A 21,169-nucleotide genomic window follows, 5' to 3' on the forward strand; every position below is an offset into this window, starting at 1 on the left:
ATATTTTATATTAGAATAATTAGGTTGAAGTCACCATCCTGTGATGCGGGACCCATTTACCGTTATAACCAAGTTGATAGTGACATCTTTAATTTTATTAGAAAAAAAATGAACATTCCTCTTGTCGTGTTTTGTCATGTTGTACCTTGTTTACCACGTAGGCGTAACAAAATTGTTATGTGGGTTCAACCCAGATTCATCAGGTTGGCTAGGATTTAGCTGGTATACGGGTCTGAGTCCGGGTCATACCTCTACAGACTATATTGTTGAAGGCTTGCTAACCCAAATAATGGGGCAAATTGGGGAATTTGTCACCATAAAAGAACATGAAGCAACAATTGAACTAAACCACCAAGATTTTATACCACTCCAAATTGCAAAGCTTGGGTAATACTTCATTTTTTACCCTAACATACATGTTAAAAATAATAGTCATTTCATGCATTCCCACATTTAAATCTTGTTGAAACAGTTCAACACTTTCTATTGAATCGGAAATTTCCATTCTGTAAAGGGTGAAACGGAAAATCTAGCGCTCAAGATGAGGAGTTGGCCACAACCCATTCAACCAAAGTCGGAACTCCAAACCCTGTTGCGGCTTTCTTCTTGTCATTCCAGACAGGACCCGCCATGTCAATATGCAACCATTCGACTTTCTCGCTAACAAACTGCCATGGAGGAGGGAATAAAATTAATAAAATGAAGTGTTAGTTTCAACCCGCTATTTTGATGATTCGCAGTTGCGGGTCATTCAATAAAAGAGTAGCTTGGATCGGGTTGTGACATTTATACTACCATTGTAACATGGTTTCTTTGTTATAACATTTAACAATAACTACTTTATAAAATAACTGACGAAAAAAACACGTATATGTCAACCCAAACCGGCCCACTCATTTTACGACCTCTAATTAGCAAAAGGGCTATCAAAATGTGTTCTTTCTGATGTAGAAGGGTAAAATGGCACTTCAGTCCAAAAAACAAATTTGCACCAGTTCCGTCCTCAACATTTTTGAAACGTGCCACTTCAGTCCAAAAAGATAACGCCTTGCGCCAGTTCCGTCCTCAATGTTTTTAACGGCGCGTTATCTTTTTGGACTGAAATGGCACGTTTCAAAAATGTTGAGGACGGAACTGACGCAAATTTTTTTTTGGACTGAAGTGATATTTTCCACCAAACCACAGAGACGAAAATGGCAATTAACTCTTCAATAAAAGAATAGCTCGGATCAGGTTGTGACATTTATACTACCATTGTAACAACATGGTTTCTTTTTGCTATAACATTTAACAACTTAACTACTTTATAAAATAACTGACGAAAAAACACGTATATGTCAACTCAAACCGGCCCACTCATTTTACGACCTCTACTTAGCAATCTTGAAGCAAAAGGGCTATCAAAATGTGTTCTATCTGCTGTAGAAGGGTAAAATGGGAAGATAAGATGGTTGAACAGAATACCTGCTTCAAGAAAAGGGCTGCAGTAATGGAACCACCCTGGCGGCCTCCGGTGTTGACCATATCGGCCACTCCTGATTTCATTCCATCCCAGTAACTCTCCTCCATTGGCAGCCGCCAGAGTTTTTCTCCGGCGACTTCTGAGGCGGCAACCACCTCTTTTGCTAGGTTATCATTAGGTGTGAAGATACCTAAAAACCCAACATTAATAGAAGTGAGAGCAGTAAATATGGGTTACAATCATCTTTTCATGAATTCATGCTTACCATTAATCATATCTCAATTCTTGACCCTCTAGTTACCTAATGTTTGACACAAATTCACAGTGGCGGACCTAGGATTTTTTTCTAATGGGGTCCATTTTTTTCAGTGTTCAAAATTTTCGTAACAAAACGTTAAAATTTTCGGGTCGGTCCTCCTTCGGGTCGGGTCAGAGCGAAGTTTAAATTAGATTTTTAAAAAAATAGAAAAAATGGGCTATACAAGGATTGAACCCATGACCTCTTGTTGGTAAAGAGGAGGGTTTACCACGACACCAGCTTTGCTTTTCTTTCCATGGTGTCCACCTAATTGTATTTATGGGGTTCTTATAAAATTTAATATACCAGATCTACTAATTTTTAAAAAACATTAGGGTCCGTGGACCACGACCCGCTCTATATGGGTCCGCCCTTGCACATTCATACTTTTAACCAGTTGAAATTACCTTTTTACCCATTATTTACTTTGTAAATATGTTGATTGCAACTGTTTGCCCCTTTAAAAATAATGGGTGTCTACCATCTATCATGTAACATAAGTAAAAGTTAAAAAGGGAAAGGGTCAAAAGTTGCCCAAAGTGTATTTTTAGTGCCTAAAATCTTCTATATTGTTTTATTCAAAATAATATTATTAGTGACATATTACAAAACTTTTAAGCACATTTACCACATCTCATTAATATATATATTTTTTTAAACTTTTAAAAGATTTTCATTAAAAAGCCAAAAAGTGACACAAACTAATATTTTTAACTGTGACACAAATTGTTTGTGGGTCAACCCGACCCACCCGTTTTACCACGTGCTACCTGCAATTGAAGGCCCAAGAGCAACTATACAGGCCCCAGTCAATGTTGCCAAATCAACTATCTGCAGAAAATATAGAAAATGGCATAAAACATAACATCAGAGATAAGTGGATAAAAAATATTTCTAGAGAAACACGCGACACGACACGACACGACACAAAATGAAATTATATTGTATTTACAAAAATGCCATCAGATGGAAATGCAGAAATACCTTATCTACATCTTGGTTACAAGCATACACTAAAGCATCAGCAAGTGTAAGTCTGCCTTCGGCATCAGTGTTGTTAACCTGACACAATAAATGGATATAGTTAGGAATAATAAAATCTAAAAAATTAATTAGACGACGTTTAACAATCTTCTCTCTTTTGCTAGCATTTATTCTATAACCATCATTTAATAAAATAATTAAACTTCAAATATATGAGAACTACGTGCTCCATCTGTGCTACACCAATGCAACCTCATTTAACATAACAACCTTCAAGAAACGAATCTCGTGGACCAAGATGAATAACAGCAATTTAAGTGTAACGACCATTGGGGGCAAATAAGTAATTTTACCATGGAGGATTTTTGATAGAAAACAGGTTTATTATTAGATTTCCAGAAGAAAAAAACACGAAGTATTGCAGTTTCATAGGCCAGAATTATAGATTTTATTGAACTTAAAAAGGGCCAATGAAGCGTTTTATCAAAACCGAGAGCTGAATTCTACAGAAAACAAGTACCTCAATTGTCTTTCCATTTGAGGCTGTTAATACGTCTCCTGGCCTCATGCCTGTTCCACTTATCATATTTTCACAAGCTGCCACAATAAAATGGACCTGCATCGCAATATCCCAATCCAAGTTCAAAATCGTATTAATAAAAGTTGAAAACCATATGTTTAAAAAGTTGAAAATCGTATTAATAAAAGTTGAAAACCATATGTTTAAAAAGTTGAAAACCATATGTTTAAAAAGTTGAAAATCATATTAATAAAAGTTGAAAACCATATGTTTAAAAAGTTGAAAATCATATTAATAAAAGTTGAAAACCATATGTTTAAAAAGTTGAAAATCATATTAATAAAAGTTGAAAACCATATGTTTAAAAATTTGAAAAGTAGAAAATCACAAGGCACAAAATATACTGCTTCTAAGAACTTCTAGAAATTCACAAAATCAAGAGATGAATATACAAAGTTATACAAGTATACACACACATTCATACCCGCCGCATACATGCATACATATGTGTATATGCATATTTATGTAAGTAACTTTGTTTGTTGGCCACTAACGACATCTCACCTCTACTCCTGGTGGTTTAATTTGACCAAGAGCTTTCGCAGCACCTAAAACTGCTGCAGAGCCTCCCATGTCAAACTTCATGAGCTCTATCATACAACCAGGTCCCGTCTTAATGTTGTAACCACCACTACACGAAATAGAATTCTAAAACTATTATAATTACATCAAGAATATTAATTTTAGCAAAGAAGGAAACGACCATTGATTATAATCACAATTTACTTATAAATGGGTCAAGTTGGGTTGTGTTTTACGTCAAACGGGTCAAAGAAAAAAGGGGGACCGGGTTGAATATCGTCCAAGTTTATTTTATCATTTTATTTTGATTATTACCGTCCGGTTATTCCAGTCCAGGACAAATTTCAAATTTGTACCATTTCAATCCCTCACATTCTTGAAACACGCTAGATCCGTCCAAAAACTTAACTTCTGTTAAAACCTACGTTTTTACCTTTCATTAAACGGCAGGTTTTAATAGACGTTTAGTTTTTGGATGCAACTGGCATGTTTCAAGAATGTCAGGGACGGAAATGGTACAAATTTGAAATTTGTCCTGGGCTAGCATAATTAGACAAACTACAGGGACGAAAATGGCAGTTAACTCTTATTATATTATTATTATTAATTATTAATTATTATTAAAATGTCATTTTCTGATCATAACTAACACATTAGTTATTTAAAATATCTTTAAAAAAGTGAACAACTAATTGGTTTGTCATATACAAGTAGGTAAAATAATTACCAGTCAAAAGTCAATCCCTTTCCCACTAATGCCAGCTTGGTTTTAACGGAACCAATTGGAGGCTTATAACATAAATGGATAAATTTAGGGGGATTTGTAGAAGCAGCACCAACTGCCAGAAATGAACCCATTTTCAATTCTTTGCATTGCTCTGCATCAAGAATCGTTGCTGTATAAACATCACTATATGTTGAAGCAATCTTTACAGCCTCTTCTGCTAGTACCTCTGCAGATTAACCACAAAGAGATAATTTATTAAGAATTAACAATCATTGTTAATCATCAGAGTTGACAATTTGACCCGTTTACTTATAAAAGGTCTATTCAGATTATGTGTTATCTCAACCGGGTAAAAATAAAAGGTAGTCCCAAGATTATTTTTAATGCTTGCAGCCTCCTAAATTGTTTTTTTTTCAGAGATTTTATTTAATTGTTATTACAGCCTTTATATCATACTTAACACATTAACTTTTTTCTAAAAAATTTAGAAATGGATCCGTTTCAACCCATACCGCTTTTACCAGTTACTAGGGCTACAAACGAAGCGAATGAACATGAACAAGGCGTGTTCGTTTCTTAAGGAAACACAAGTGTTCACGAACGGTTCATGAACACTTACTGAACGAGATTTCATGTTCATGTTTGTTTGTTAATTTTAGGTAACAAACACAAACGAATGCAAATGAACACAAAGTCAAACGAATGCAAATGAACGTTCATGAACACAAATGAACACATACGCACAAAAACAAGCATTCATGAGCAGAATCGAACACATATCAAATATTTGATTGAATATATAATAAAGTATTATTTATTAAATATTTTATAAGTGGAACTTTTTTTATGTATTTAAATAAAATTTTAAAATTAAAACCCTAATGAACTATCAAACACAAACAAACATAAATTAAGGAACATAAACGAACACGTTACCGAACGTTCACAAACATAAATGAATGAGCTTAGCCTCTGTTCATGTTCGTTCATTTAACTAAACAAACAAAATTTTTCGTTTGTGTTCGTTCATTATTAAACGAGCGAACACAAACGAAGTTCCCGCCTAACTGTTCACGAACTGTTTGCTGAACATTCGGTTCGTTTGCAGCCCAACCTATTACTCAACCCGCCCATCTTGCCACCTTTACTATAAAAGAGAAGTAGAACGAAAACAACGGTTTCCATCATTGTTGAAAATCCCATACAATAATGTTGGGAATTGGTGGCAAATATTGGAAAATGGAAACTAACCAGGGGTAAGTACATTAGCAGGTGCGTTTACAAGCTCTTTTCCCAATATTACCCCTGAGCAAATGTCTTGTGTATACTTAAGTTTCTTTTCTAACTCGGGTCCCGCTCCAAGACCAAGAAAGTCAACGGACTTAAGAACCAGCTTCTTAGACTCCGACTTAAATCGGTTATCTTCATAACTCCCGAGCAATGTACCTACCACAATCCAAAACATAATTATTCAAACTTTCAAAAACCGGCATTTCACCACATTAAGTTAATTCATATATAACGATATTAAGAACTCAACCTATTCCCACATAAAGTTAATTCATATAAACCGACGCTTCACCACATTAAGGGGTGTATAATGCTTCCATTAACTGGTCATTTGACTGTTAAATAATCCTGTCAGAAACAGAATCGATTCATCCAAACTAGGGGTGTTCAACGAATCGAATAACGAATTTTCAAATTAAGCGAACTGAATTTTTCGATTTTTTTTACCTGAATTCGTATTAGATTAAAATTTGAATTATTCGATTCGAATTTGTACTCGAATTTTATGGCCAATACGAAATTCGATTCGATTCGTACTTGAAACTTGAATTCGAATAAATTTGATCTAACTCAAATTCACCCTAAATTCAAATAAACTCGATCTAACTCAAATTCACCCTAAATAATATATTGTTTTACTTTTATTTTTAAAACTACTACAAACAAATTGTAAGAGTTTTTTAGAGTTTTGCCTAAATTTAGAAGGCTTTTCCATGTGTGTGTGTATATATATTCGTTTTTATATATAATTAGAAAAAAAATATATATGTATAATTTGAATTCGAATTTCGAATTGAATTGAAAATCATAAATTCGTATTCGATTCGAGTTCGATTACTTGACTTGAATTCGAATCGAGTCGAACTCGAATATTAAAAACCGAATTCGAAGCTTGATAATCGAATTCGAATTGAGTACTGAACATTCTTAATACAAACATTAAAAGCTTATATGTTAACAAATTTGAACACGATTTACTCATAGAACGAAATGTACCCTTTGCTATTGCTGAAGCTGTGGTGAGTTTTAATTCAGGAGTTAAGTCTTGTGAAGAAGCAAGTGCAACCGCAACATTGTTAGCCTGAGAAGCCTTAGCCAATGAAGCAACAGACTCACCGAGACTTCTATAAGCGGAAGTTGATGAGTCGGTGGGCCCTTTTCCGAGCCCAACTAAACTGACCCGTTTGGTACCGAGACCAGAAAGCCGAAGAATAGTCGACTGTCCAGCCTTTCCGGTGAAATCTTCTTCTGTAGATACTTCGGATAATAGCCCGTTTAATTGAGAATCGAGCGTCTTCAGGACAACGTTTTGGAATTTTGAATTTTCGTCTTTTGTCATGTCTTTCTCTGTGACACCAACTGCTAGAATGTCTCCTTTCCATTCGAGCAAGTTGGTATCTTTTGCAGCAAAAGATATCTATTATATTTAAGAAAAAAAAAAACAAAAGAACAAAGATCAATCTTTTTGCTAATATTAAAATAATTGCATGTATGCATTAATCACATTATCTCATGTAGTTCTACAACAATCAGAACATCCAGATTAAAAAAGGGATATCCACAGGGTATCAAATAGGCGTGTATTGTATAAAATTTGTGCTAAGCGTACCCTACCCCTACTTTTTTTTTTTTACTGAATGTACCCTCTTCCCCTACTAAATCAGTCGTTGGGTGTACGTTTAACATATAGGGGGCATATTTAGCCAAATGATTTGTAAAAGTATAGGATTCGATATCATTCCACCGTTGTCAGGTTATGATGGGTATGCTGCTATAAGTACAACCTTGAAAAGGGGAATCCACCGCATGCCACCCTCCCTATCCATCACATCAATCCATCAATCATATGCTATACGAGTGTATACCATAACATACCATAACCGATAACTGATATATAACCAACATAACCGAACCGATATTAGGGGGGGGGGGATAGTGCACGGTCCTCCCAACCGCCGGAGTGATCTCACTCCGGGAGACGCTACCCGACCAAGCTAGCTCCGCGGTGACTTCCCCATGCCGAGTTCTTACCCTGGGCGACATATGCCACTCCCAAGACTCGAACCCGGTACCTCTGGGAAGAGGTGGGTGAACCGAACCGATATTAACCAACATAACCGAACCGATATTAACCGATAACTGACATAACTATGAAGCTTTGTTTAACCGACCAATCGATTACGGTTACAAATATGAAGTTTTGGTTAACAGATATAACCGAACCGAACTTGTAATGTTAAGTTTATGTAATGGATTTATGTTTTAGTATAACCATATAGAGGTTTTCTACTATGATAAAAGTATGTTAGTGACAAAATGATCTTGATGTAGATGCCCTTTATTTTGATGAAGAATTGAGGTGTTATTTTGATGAAGAATTGAGGTGTTAAATGATCTTGATGTAGATGCCCTTTATTTTGATGCATAATAAATTGATTTAGGTTGCTGATTTTACACAAGTCTATCAAAGAGAATCAGTTTTGAAGGCTTAAGTATATTTTTGTTGAGGATTACCTAATTATCTTATTAAAAAGGATAACTACAAAATATAGTCTTGGTTGTCTTATAAGAAAAAGCCCAAGCTAAGTCCAAACTGTGCACATCTCTAATGCACACCTCTATTTATTTCAAATTCAAACCTTGCTTGGTTAATTAACCAAAATTAACCATAACTGACTTCATAACCGATTAACCATAATCGAAGTTCAGTTATGGTTATGGTTATGGTTATGAAAATCCCATAATCCAAGCTAGCGGTTATGAAGAGCAAACGTTACTTATACGGGCTGTGTAATATGGTGAAGTTAGTAAAGTATGCTACATCTTATACGGGCGGCCATATACGCTTTAAAAATAAATAAAAATCAATCAAATCAAGGGGGTACATTCAGTAAAAGGGGTACATTTAGCCAAACCGCGAGACTTACTCTAAACTAAAATCAGTAAACAAAAATATCAAAACAACACTGAGTATATGTGTATTCTTTGTTTTAGCCAGAAAGACACCAATCAAAATCATAAGCATTTCATCGAACACCTTATGTGCATAGCACACAATTAAAACCCAACCAATAAAAATCAAGATAACGATCAAATTCAAGAACAATACCTTATGGGAATCAACTTCTGCAGGATTAGTGAGGCCGAGAGTGGCCTTAGCAAGAACATGAGTCATTCGTTTCCCTCTTCGAGAACAAAACAGTGACGGGTTTCGAGAACAAGCAGCAGGGGTGACTGAAACTGAAAATCCCAAATGGGGTATTGATCTAAATTGGGTGAAAATGGAGGAATATGAAGAAGATGATGATGCTAGTCTAATGGGTGCTGCCATTTTGATATGTAAGTATTGTTTTGTATTGTATTGTATTGTATTGTGTGTGTGAAAATGGGAATAAGAGGACTATGAATCAATGGGAAAGATGAGAGAATGATAATTCGATGAGTTGTGAGCTGATTTTTGTGCTGAGGTCACAAACATTGCAAATTTACAATTTGAAGGTGGAAGATAGTTTGGATAATTCAGGATTATGCAGTGGTACTTTTGTATGAATTTTTGGTTTTATTTATGCAGTGGTACTAGGTTAGAACCCGTGTATTACACGGGCTGAATAAATATAATTTTATATACTAAGTAATAAAAAAGTTACATCTTTAAAAACCCGTACATTGCAAGATTGAATAACCACGTGTATTACATGACTTAAATACGAATAATGTAATCAACTAACACACACAATTATCAATATATGTTTTAAGAAAAAAAAATGAACTTTGATGTAACATTTTACTTTGTTTTTTATTTATTATTAAGTTAAATTAGATGCTTGTGTATTACATAAGTTATAACATTTTACTTTATTTATTTTTTTATTAATAGGTTAGAAACTTGTGTGTTATACGTGGTTGAATCAATGTAATATTAAATAGTTATTAATAAGCAAAAAAATAAAAGACAGATTTAAGAAAAAAAATATTAAATATATAAGAGACAAGCAAAAAAAAGAAATAAAATAATTATAGAGCAATAATCATTGAAATTATTATTAATAAATAACCCGTTATATTAATCAATATATTGATTGACAAAACGATCCATTTGTATTAATTATATAGATAGATTATTCAGATGTATTTTTAATTATAAAAATAAGTATTTATAATTAAGTAGGAGATAATTAAGGAGGAGATAATGGATATATTTAATTATATAAAAATATGTATTTATAATTAAGTAGGAGATAATTAAGGAGGGAAAAGAGGCGGGAAAACAAAAAAAATAGATAGTTCCAATGAATGACACGTATAGATAGATTATTCAGATGTATTTTTAATTATAAAAATAAGTATTTATAATTAAGTAGGAGATAATTAAGGAGGAGATAATGGATATATTTAATTATATAAAAATATGTATTTATAATTAAGTAGGAGATAATTAAGGAGGGAAAAGAGGCGGGAAAACAAAAAAATAGATAGTTCCAATGAATGACACGTGTCCACTATTAGTTTACTTTATTATATGTATAGATTTATTCATATTTTTAATTATAAAAAAATATGTAAAAGTTAAAACTTTATCTCTATAATCTTTTAAATTGAGGATAGTGGTGTGAATTTTTGATACGACCCGAAAACACGACATGAACCTAATACGAAATTTATGGGTTTAGGTTTAGTCTAAACGGGTTCGGGTCAATTTCAGGTTGAACCCGCGAACCCGTTTAGCTAAACGGGTCGGGTTCGGGTCAACCTGGTCGGGTTGACGGGTGGACCCGTTTAACCCCTCTATATTATATAATATTTTTTACAATATGTTTTATGTTATAAATTAAATTGGGTATGTATTTTATGATATAATTATAACTTAGAAAAAGAAATTCACATAAGATTTTATAATTTAAATGTAACTATATTATATACGTTGGTATGTTTTTAAGTAAACTTTAAATTTAATATATTAATTTGTGTATAAAAATTAAAAAAGTAAAAGTTTTCGGGTTGAACGGGTCGTGTTTGGATCAACCCACGAATATTCGGGTCGGGTTCGGGTTCGTATAAAATTTTCGGGTTCGGGTCGGGTTGAACCTGCCAACACGCGAACACGTCCCGTTTAGTACCCCTAATGAGGATAATGTTTAGTTCAGTAACATTAAAGATTCCTTATATAAATTTTAAATATACATAATTATTTAGTTTTATAACTACTAGTGGGAAACCCATGCTACGTGGCGGGATCGTATTTTTTGTCCGACTCGTTCGCGGTTTACGCCCATTACATCCCCAATCTCTTGCAATGTCTTGATTTTACTATCTTCTAGTTCGAATCGCCGCCTAATCACCTTTTTCTCTTAGTTCAATATATTCTACACCTTCTCAAATCTCAATATCTCCTCAGGTGTGTCGCTTGCTCCGGATCATCAATAATGTCCTAAGTAATTACCAATATTCATTAGACCGGAGGGTATGGGTTCCGTCCTCCGGCCCGTCCTCCCGTCGCCGCCCCAAAAGACCACCCCCTAACCCGTCGCCGCCCCTTCTCCCGTCCAAACCGTCCTCCCCAAGCCGGTTTTCACGGGCCTCTCTCCTCTCTCTTCACACACACACATCTATACATACATACATATATATACTAGTATTAAGCCCTTGCGTTGCAGCGTTTGTTATAAAACTGTGTTAAGTAGTAGCAATACTATACCATTGTCAGCAACCACCAACACCGGAAAAGCTCGTAAAAACAAAATAAAAAAAGGGAAAAAAATAACGTCGAGCGAAAAGCAGACGTTAAATCTTTGAATCACGCACGCTCGTTGTTGAGAAATTAAACCGAAACGTAAAACATAGAAAAAAATAACTAAGTCCATCCAGGACCCGCATGTGGGACGAACTTGTCAAACGCATAAAAATAGATGTGACGCGACGGGCGTTTCAAACGGGAAAAAATATACGAAAAAATGTTGAACCCCACACGCACGTTGCGGTGCATTAACTCACAAAATTTAGAACGAAACGAAAAACTTGGGAAAGATGAAAAGTATGACGGACCAAAATTAAAAATAAAAAAAGAGTTGGAATTAAATTGTAAAAGATGAAAAACTTTGGGTTAAAAGTAAAAAAACAAAGGGTCTAAATTGTAAAATTGAAGTTATTATTTAATTTTAGATAAAGATAGGAATAAAAATATGTGATATCTATATATTGGTTATTAATTAATTAATTAATATTAAAAGAAATTTATTAAACAAATATATATAAAATTTATGAGGTTGAAGGAGAAAATGTCATGTGTCATTATTTGGAGTCTTTTTTTATAAGTTAGATATTAGATATATAAAGGGGTTCATCCTCCATCTTCTAGGTCCATCCTCTCCAAACCTCTCCTACGTGGCGGTGACGTGGCGGCCCATCCTCTTGCTCCCATACCCACTGGTCTTAGACTATCCGCATCAGTGAAAGGCTATCCTTTCTACAAACAGCCTAATCAGCATGCCACATCAGTTTTTCACTTATTCTTCCCACAAACACTTTTTACCCACAACAATAACATATATATCCTTCCCACAAACAACCTTATTATAATTATTTTATTAAATTTAAACTAAATAAAAAAAAGAAAGAACCCACCATTCCCTTATTCTTCACCATTCTTCCCCAAGAATCCTTAAGAATGAACACCCTCCATGTCATCCTCTACAACACCCACTAATCCATCCCTCTCACAAATGCCCTCTACATAGGCCAAAAATCACCTACAAACATCCTTGATGTGGATAGTCTTACGGTTTATTATAGATTGCCCTCCTTTAATTTTTTTTAAAATCCAGAAATTCTAGGTATACATAAAGATTGCGTAAATTATAGATATATATAGTAGAGAAATTCCAAAAAAAAAAAAAATTACTGCATGAAACCAGTAGTCAAAATCAAATCCGTAGCATTCAGATTACTTCTTTATTATAATTTTAGCATTCAGATTACTTCTTTATTATAATTTTTATACTGTTTAAATTGTTCTCAACTAAAATGATTGGATATTTAGAGTATTTTGATCTAGAAATTTTAGGCATACATAAATGAATTCCTACGAATACACATAAAAAGTGCTGCAAATAATTTTATAAACTACCACATTTTACATCAAACAAGTAAAAAGACACATAAGCACCTAGTTCCCACAGAGAATAAACCAATCAACAATATCACTTTAGTTTTCAAACATATTACCTAGAACTTAAAAACAAAGGTCGGTGGGGTTTTCCAGCTTGGAACTTGACATCTTCGAAAAAGACAAAACAAAGGTGGATTTGACAAGTGTGTCCCCCTCGTTGGGCTAAGGGATCACAGGTTTGTGGCGGGACAGGCGATAACCAAGGCAGAGGCGGGCAAAGTAGCTAAACACGAAAAAGCTTGCATCAAGAATCAACACGTGTTCGTCCCATTCGCTTTCGATACATTTGGCGCTCTCGCCCCTGACGTGGTGCGATTCCTAAAGCGGGTTCAACAGGTGGTAAGCGGTAACACCGCACATGTTAAGGGGCAGAATTTTGTGTTTAGCAGGGTAGGGTTTACTATTCAGAAAGGGGTAACGGCGCAGCATGTTGCTTGTCTACCTGCCATTAGTTTGTAATCGTATTGAGTTTGTTTATAATAATAAATGGTAAAAATCAATTGTCCTTAAAAAAAAAAAAAAAAAAAAAAAAAAAAAAAAAAAAAACTTTAGAACTTCACAAAACAACCCTTAAACTTTTGAAATTGATATTTTTACCCTTTGAGTTCTAACCTTTTAAATTTACCCACGTATTTTCATTATTTAGCTTAAAACAAAAAAAACTATTTTCGGAAAGTAATTATTTTTATGTACGTGTCGATGTAAATTCACATTTCATGCTTATTTTTATGTACATTTTCAGATGGTCTGCGTCTTGAAGTTTAAATATACGTGTCGGTATATATTCATGTTTCAACATAATCGATATAAATTCACGTTTCATAGTTTTTTTTTTCCAAAAAATAGTCTGGTCAAATATAATATGTTTTCATACTTATTTTTGCATACGTTTTCGGGTAGTCTATGTTTTGACGTAAACAATGTTCAGAAACGAGTCGGATCAAATATAATGTGTTTTCCTTCAACGATATAAATTCGAGTTGTACGTTTTGACGTCACTTAGTCTTGATGCAAAGATAAGGGTGGTGTAGTAGTTAGGTGACACGCTCACTAAACAAACCAACTCGGGTTCGATTCCGTTTCTTTTGTAACAACAATGCTTTAGATCGAATAGGCTGAAACACGCGTTTTCATATGGTTAACGCTTCATATAACATGCTCCAAGACACTAAATTTAAACAATTAAGGCGTCACCGCCGCAACGCGCGGTCCATGACAACAATCTAGTAATAACTACAAATGAACAGAAAAAAATATATATACAAACAAGTCAAATCTTCAAAAAAGTATAATTTAAAGGAAAATGGGATGATTTTGTAGACAACAAAAAGAACATGCAGATAAATGTAAGAACTATAAAGAAAATCTATTACTCACAAGTCAAAAGCTTCCTCAATTAGTTAAAAACTAAACAAGAGTATCTGAGTCCCATGAGGGTGAAGGGGGTGCACACCTAATAGGTGAGTGCCCTCTCTTACGCCAAACCAATCCCCGTGTGCCACGTCAACTCCCCTCTTAAACTCCCCTAACACCCCCATTTGATGGCGCCACTCCCCTCTTAGGTGAATTGGGGTTTTTTTTTTTTTAAAAAAAAAAAAAAAAAAGAAAACAAATGATTGGTTGAAAAGTTGATTGGCCCCACCATCTCACCTTCTTCAATCGGTGAACCCACGCCCAAGTTCAACCCCGAATCGGGACCCCACGGTGATGGCGGCGGTGTTCCCGATCGGGGAAACCCCTCACCGAATCTCTTCCCCGAATACGCCCCGGACACCCTGAGAAACCTTTGCAGCCTCTGGGCATTTCCAAACCAGTCCATGTCATCAATGTCTTCCGGTCCTTTTGCAGCTTCTGAGCATAAAAACATAAGGGTGTAAGGGGTGCTCACCTCTTAGGTGAGTCCCCCTCTTACACATAACCAACCATAAAATGCCACGTCAACTCCCCTCTAACACTCCCCTAATACCCCTTTTTGATGGCGGCACTCCCCTCTTAGGTGAATTGGTTTTTTTTAAAAAAAAAAAAAAAGAAGAAAAGCATTGATTGGTCAAGATCTCCCTCTCTCCTCCCTCTCTCCTCCCCTCTCTTCGGCAACTCCCCACCTATTTCACCCTCTCTCTCTACTCTCTCTCTAACTCACCTAAGTGTTGGCAATGCTCACCTAATAGGTGAATGGAGTCACCTAAGGGGGTCACCGAGGGTGCCCCGGACACCCTAATACTACAATAGAATATATATATATATATATATATATATATATATATATACCTATAATAGCAAGAAACTATTATACAAAATACAAAATAAAGAACAAGATGTGATACATAGATCAAAAGAGAAAAGGTATGGTTGTCTAGGTACCTATCGATACAAGTGGGCGGCAACCGGTTCTGGATTGGCGATGCGACAGTGGCTTTGATAACTATATGAATGCCACTGGCGAATGAAGTAAATCTAATTCCGATCAAATAATTTTTAGTAATATGTAAATTCTTAGTTAAAAGTAAAATGTATAAAAGATTATACTGAAAATCACCCTTTCTCATCTTTACACCCCTAAACTACGTAACACCGTTTAATACCAAGTAGAAGAGAAATAAAAACCACTTGGAAACCGACACTTAAAAAGAAAGAAGGACAACCATATATAAGTTTAGAACAAAGCTAAAACACCTTGGAACAAACTTATGCACCACTAAAAATTGCTAAACCTTCGGCATCTCCAAAAACTCCTGTTATGATTTTTAGATTTTGTTTTTATATATGTGATTTAGCAAAATATGATAACTTGTTAGGTTATACAAAATTCCTATAATAATCCTACTCATTATAAAACTTAGAGTAAACTGCAATTTTACCCCTGAGGTTTAAGCCAATTGGCACTCTGACCCCCTCCATGGAAATAATTGCAATTTTACCCCCCAACGTTGGTGTTATGTCGCACAATTACCCTCAGGCGTCAAATAAGGTTAACAGTCAACATAACTATGTAATGGTCAAAGGGTATAAAGGTCATTTCCAACAAACATTTGTAGCTTATACAATACACCACCCTGTAAGTAATCGATCAAAGCACTATTACCCCCCACCTTCCTACACCGGTCCTCCACTCCTGGTATGTGCCATCTTCTTCTCCGGCCAACCCCTTTCTCCGGTGATCTTCAGCTACAATCGTCCACCGATCTTCAGAGCTCCGGCGACACCTTCTCCGGCAATCATCACACCACCGACTACAATTAGGTACATATCCACAGATCCAACATATAATGAACAGAAATCCAAAACAACATACTCTTGCATATAAATCACAGATTATCATCCTGATTATCATGTTCAAATCTTAAAAATTGCCTTAACAGTTATTACTATCATACATAAATCAACGAATTTTCTACAAATATGATTTCCACTAAGAGCCACAAAAGGGGTTGTGAAACAAAAGAAGGTAAATCGGTAGTGAGCAACATTTATACACATATTTTCATTTCACCATCAAAATCACCAAAGAAGTAAAGCACTGACGACACAAGAAATGCAACACAAGTTCTCATATAAACGTACACTGATCTTAAGGTGTAAGGACTGCAAAAATATCCCTAAGTGACCCGTAAGTGAAAACCCAGACCCCTAAAACCCTAATCCATAACAAAAATCAAGAAAATCAGATTTTTGTTCTAAGGCGGGCCGCGTAAACCATAAGCAGCCCTTACGCGGGCCGCGTCAACCTTAAGTTGACCGGATAAGCTTTCCGGGCCACGTGTTGCCCATCTGGCACACCTACTCGTGACACACAAGCCCTACACGTAGACTAGGTGGCCACGCGGGCCGCGTAAACTCTTATTAAGTCTTACACGGGCCGCGTAAGACTCAAAATCTGGCTATAAGTAGCCTGTGCATGGGACATTCACCTGTGCTCAAAAATTTCAATCAAAAAACGAAGTATACTTCCTAAATTCGAAGTTTTAAGGTATTAAAACGCTGCCACGATACAGGGTGTTAACTCGATTGCTGCTACGATTCAATGTCCGATCGATTTAAACCAATCCAATGGATGTTTAAGTGCTGCCCACATTAGGTCTATACCTTGTACGCACGCGAGAAGACTGGTACGCACGCGAAAAGAAAACAGAAAGAAGGAATTGGCTCAGAAAATTTCCCAAGGATTCCGAGGAGGTAAGATTAGTAACAACTTAAGGAAAAGAGGAACTGGGCAATCCTCCACGATTCCATTTTGCAGTACCTGCAAAAGGAAGCATTTTGGAAAATGCAAAGGGTATTGCAATTTCTGCAAAATTCTAGGGCATCAAGAAGAAGATTGCAGGAAGAAGAAATCAACAATCTGCTACAACTGCGGAGAAGGTGGACATTTTAGACCAGATTGCCCTAAACTGGTCAAACCAGCTGACAATAAGGCTAAACCTGCAGAGGGAACTACCAAGAAAAATGCAAGAGCCTTCCAGTTAACTACGCAAGAAGCAGATCTGATTCCGGATGTGATAGCGGGTTCGTTCCTAGTTCATAACGTGTATGCGAAAGTATTATTTGACTCTGGTGCAAACCAAAGTTTTATTAATACTTCGTTCTGCCAAGCTCTTAAGTTACCTTTAACCAAACTTAGACAGATTTATACAGTAGAAACAGCCGGCGGTAACTCTGTTAGCACAGATCGAGTCTTGCAGGAAGGTAAAGTAGAACTTTCAGGTCATAAATTTTCTGCAAACTTGTTACCCATGAACTTAGCTGGATTCGATATTGTGTTAGGAATGGATTGGTTAGTAGCCAACCATGCTCGAATCCTTTGTGATAAGAATTCCATAGAAATTCATACACCCACAGGAGAAATAATCGTGATTGCAGGGGATAAGCCACGAAAGCCAATGAAATTCATTTCAGTCATGAAAGTGGCCAGTTATTCAAGAAAACAGGGAATAGCATATATGGTCTCGGTAGTTGTTAATACCAAAAGTAAAGAACTTAAGGACATTCCAGTAGCATCAGAATACTTGGATATATTCCCAGAAGAACTACCTGGATTACCACCTGATAGAGAAGTAGAATTTAGAATTCATCTAATTCCTGGAACTACACCGATAGCCAAAGCACCTTATCGATTAGCACCCACCGAAATGTTAGAATTGAAAAAGCAGTTAGATGAATTACTAAGTAAAGGGTTTATACAACCTAGTTCATCCCCTTGGGGAGCACCGGTGTTGTTTGTGAAAAAGAAAGATGGTTCCATGCGAATGTGTATCGATTATAGGGAACTGAATAAGGTAACAATTAAGAATCGGTACCCATTACCTAGGATTGATGATTTTTTTGATCAGCTTCAGGGAGCTAGATATTTCTCTAAGATAGATTTACTCTCCGGATACCATCAATTGAAGGTACAAGAAGAAGACATACCTAAAACCGCTTTCAGAATTAGGTTCTAGGTATGGTCATTACGAATTTACAGTTATGCCCTTTGGATTAACAAATGCTCCTGCAGCATTTATGGATATGATGAATAGGATCTGTAAACCGTATTTGGATAAATTTGTAATTGTCTTCATCGACGATATACTTATTTATTCCAAAAGCCAGGATGAGCACTGTGAACATCTACACGCACTCTTAACTTTGTTAAGAAAAAAGAAGCTTTACGCCAAATTCTCCAAGTGTGAATTTTGGCTCCAGGAGGTACAATTTTTAGGGCACATGGTGAATCACGAAGGTATTCACGTAGACCCCTCCAAAATAGAAGCAATCACCAAATGGAAAGTCCCGCAATCAGCTATGGAAGTTAGAAGCTTTCTAGGATTAGCTGGGTACTATAGGCGATTCATTAAAGATTTTTCTAAGATCGCTGTACCATTAACTAAGCTAACTTGTAAAGCAGTGAAGTTTGAGTGGGGACCTAGGCAAGAAGAGGCTTTTAAGATTTTAAAACAAAGGTTAACAAATGCTCCAATTCTTGCCTTACCAGAAGGAACAGAAAATTTTGAAGTTTATTGTGATGCTTCTAAGTTAGGATTAGAATGTGTATTAATGCAACGCAAAAAGGTAATTGCATATGCCTCAAGGCAACTGAAAAAGCACGAGGAAAACTATACGACTCATGACTTAGAATTAGGATCAATAATTTTTGCCCTTAAAATTTGGAGACATTATCTGTATGGAAGTAAGTTTACTATTTATACAGATCATAAGAGTTTAAGGTACATATTTGGGCAAAAAGAATTGAACATGAGGCAAAGGAGATGGATGGAAATTCTAAGTGACTACAACTGTGATATCCAATATCATGAAGGAAAAGCAAATGTAGCCGCAGATGCTTTAAGTCGTAAGTATCATGAAAAGCAAAAGCGAATTCGTGCCCTTAGATTAAATCTACAAGCAGATTTAATGGAACAATTGAAGAATATTTAGGAAACAGCAATCAAGGATGTGCTGAAGGAATGAAAGGAAGGATAAAGGAGCTAAAGCAAGGTACCGATGGAATTTGGAGATTTCACAAGAAAAGGATTTGGGTACCTAAACAAGGAAACTTAAGAGATAAGATTTTAGAGGAAGCTCATAAATCTAGGTATACCATGCACCCAGGAAACAATAAGATGTACCAAGATTTAAGGAATAATTTCTGGTGGATAGGGATGAAAAAGGACATAGCTAGATATGTATCTAAGTGTCTAACTTGTTCACAAGTTAAGGCAGAACACCAGAAACCTTCAGGGTTACTCCAACAATTAGAAATGCCTGTTTGGAAATGGGAACTAATAACCATGGATTTCATTACTAAGTTACCTAAAACCAGAAAAGGTAACGACGCGATTTGGGTAATTGTGGATCGATTAACCAAATCCGCTCATTTCCTACCCATAAAGGAAACCTTTAGCATGGAAAGGTTAGCTAAGTTATACGTAGACGAAGTAGTATCCTTACATGGAGTCCCACTCTCCATTGTATCAGATAGGGATAGTCGTTTCACTTCACATTTCTGGACGAGTTTTCAAGAGGCAATGGGGACCCGATTAAATTTAAGTACTGCCTACCATCTCCAAACGGACGGACAAAGTGAAAGGACGATCCAAACCCTGGAAGACATGCTCAGGGCATGTGTGATCGATTTTGGTGGTAACTGGTATAACCACCTACCCTTAATTGAATTCTCCTATAACAATAGTTATCATTCAAGCATCGAAGCTGCCCCGTTCGAAGCACTGTATGGACGTAAGTGTAGAACTCCGGTATGCTGGGCAGAAATAAGAGAAAGCCAATTATCAGGTCCTGAGATTGTGCAAGAAACCACTAAAAAGATAACTCAAATCAAGGAAAGACTAAAGACAGCTCGAGATCGCCAGAAAAGTTATGCAGACAACCGACGTAAGCCACTAGAGTTTCAAGTCGGAGACAATGTACTCTTAAAAGTTTCTCCTTGGAAAGGGGTAGTTGTCACACCCCAACCAATGGCGGAAACATCGGGATGAGACGAAGTGTGAAGATTGCTCGAGACATCATAACGCTAATAATTGTGACAAGTATTTAAATAATCATTTCATTCCATTTCTAAAGGATCAATTACAAAGCTTTTGAAACAAATACAACAACCTGAATAATAAAATAATACAATATGAATACAATTCTTTTTAAGTATGTATCTAAGCATCCTACTAAATTCCATGCATCGTCGACATCCACCTGTAACATGTTAAAATAAAGTCAATGCAAAAGCAAATGCGAGTATACAAGTTTGGTACATACATAGCATAAGATAAAAGTGTGAACAATTCCTCATAGCAAGCATGCGATTCAAGATAAACATTAAATATGGCATGTGTATAACATATCAAACCAAGAAAACGCAACTTGCTCATGACATAACCAAAGTTTCAGTAGAGGCGGGTCGTTAATCCTATAGCGCTACATATGTCAAGGTTTGGCTCGTACGAAGTTAATGATAAGTTCAACACATAAGAATCACCCAAATTTAAAGTATCAAGCCATCACATATACAAGCATTGTTATAGGAATGTTCGTGTGTTTAGACAAAAGTTCATGTGTAAGTTTCAATAGGTAAACATGTTACACCCGAAAAGTGGTAAAAGTAAAAGGGGAAAAGTACGAGTATACTCACAATATTGCAATTTCTTCCGATTATC

The 21,169-nt window shown here is 35.8% G+C and overlaps 1 protein-coding gene across 1 annotated transcript; it reads right to left on the reverse strand.

Annotated features, from left to right (window-relative positions):
- Positions 1–344: 344 nt before the first annotated feature.
- LOC110928826 (leucine aminopeptidase 1) lies at positions 345–9,395 on the reverse strand. The gene is made up of 10 exons (XM_022171870.2): positions 8,973–9,395; positions 6,860–7,280; positions 5,825–6,019; positions 4,574–4,799; positions 3,829–3,955; positions 3,265–3,360; positions 2,745–2,822; positions 2,531–2,591; positions 1,465–1,652; positions 345–668 (listed from the first exon to the last, which is right to left on the reverse strand). Exons 1-10 carry the CDS (start codon positions 9,192–9,194, stop codon positions 537–539), a joined length of 1,746 nt encoding a protein of 581 aa, XP_022027562.1. The 5' UTR covers positions 9,195–9,395; the 3' UTR covers positions 345–536.
- Between the last annotated feature and the right edge of the window lie 11,774 nt (positions 9,396–21,169).

This window comes from Helianthus annuus, chromosome 3 (assembly GCF_002127325.2).
Source record: "Helianthus annuus cultivar XRQ/B chromosome 3, HanXRQr2.0-SUNRISE, whole genome shotgun sequence".
NCBI classification, from domain to species: domain Eukaryota; kingdom Viridiplantae; phylum Streptophyta; class Magnoliopsida; order Asterales; family Asteraceae; genus Helianthus; species Helianthus annuus.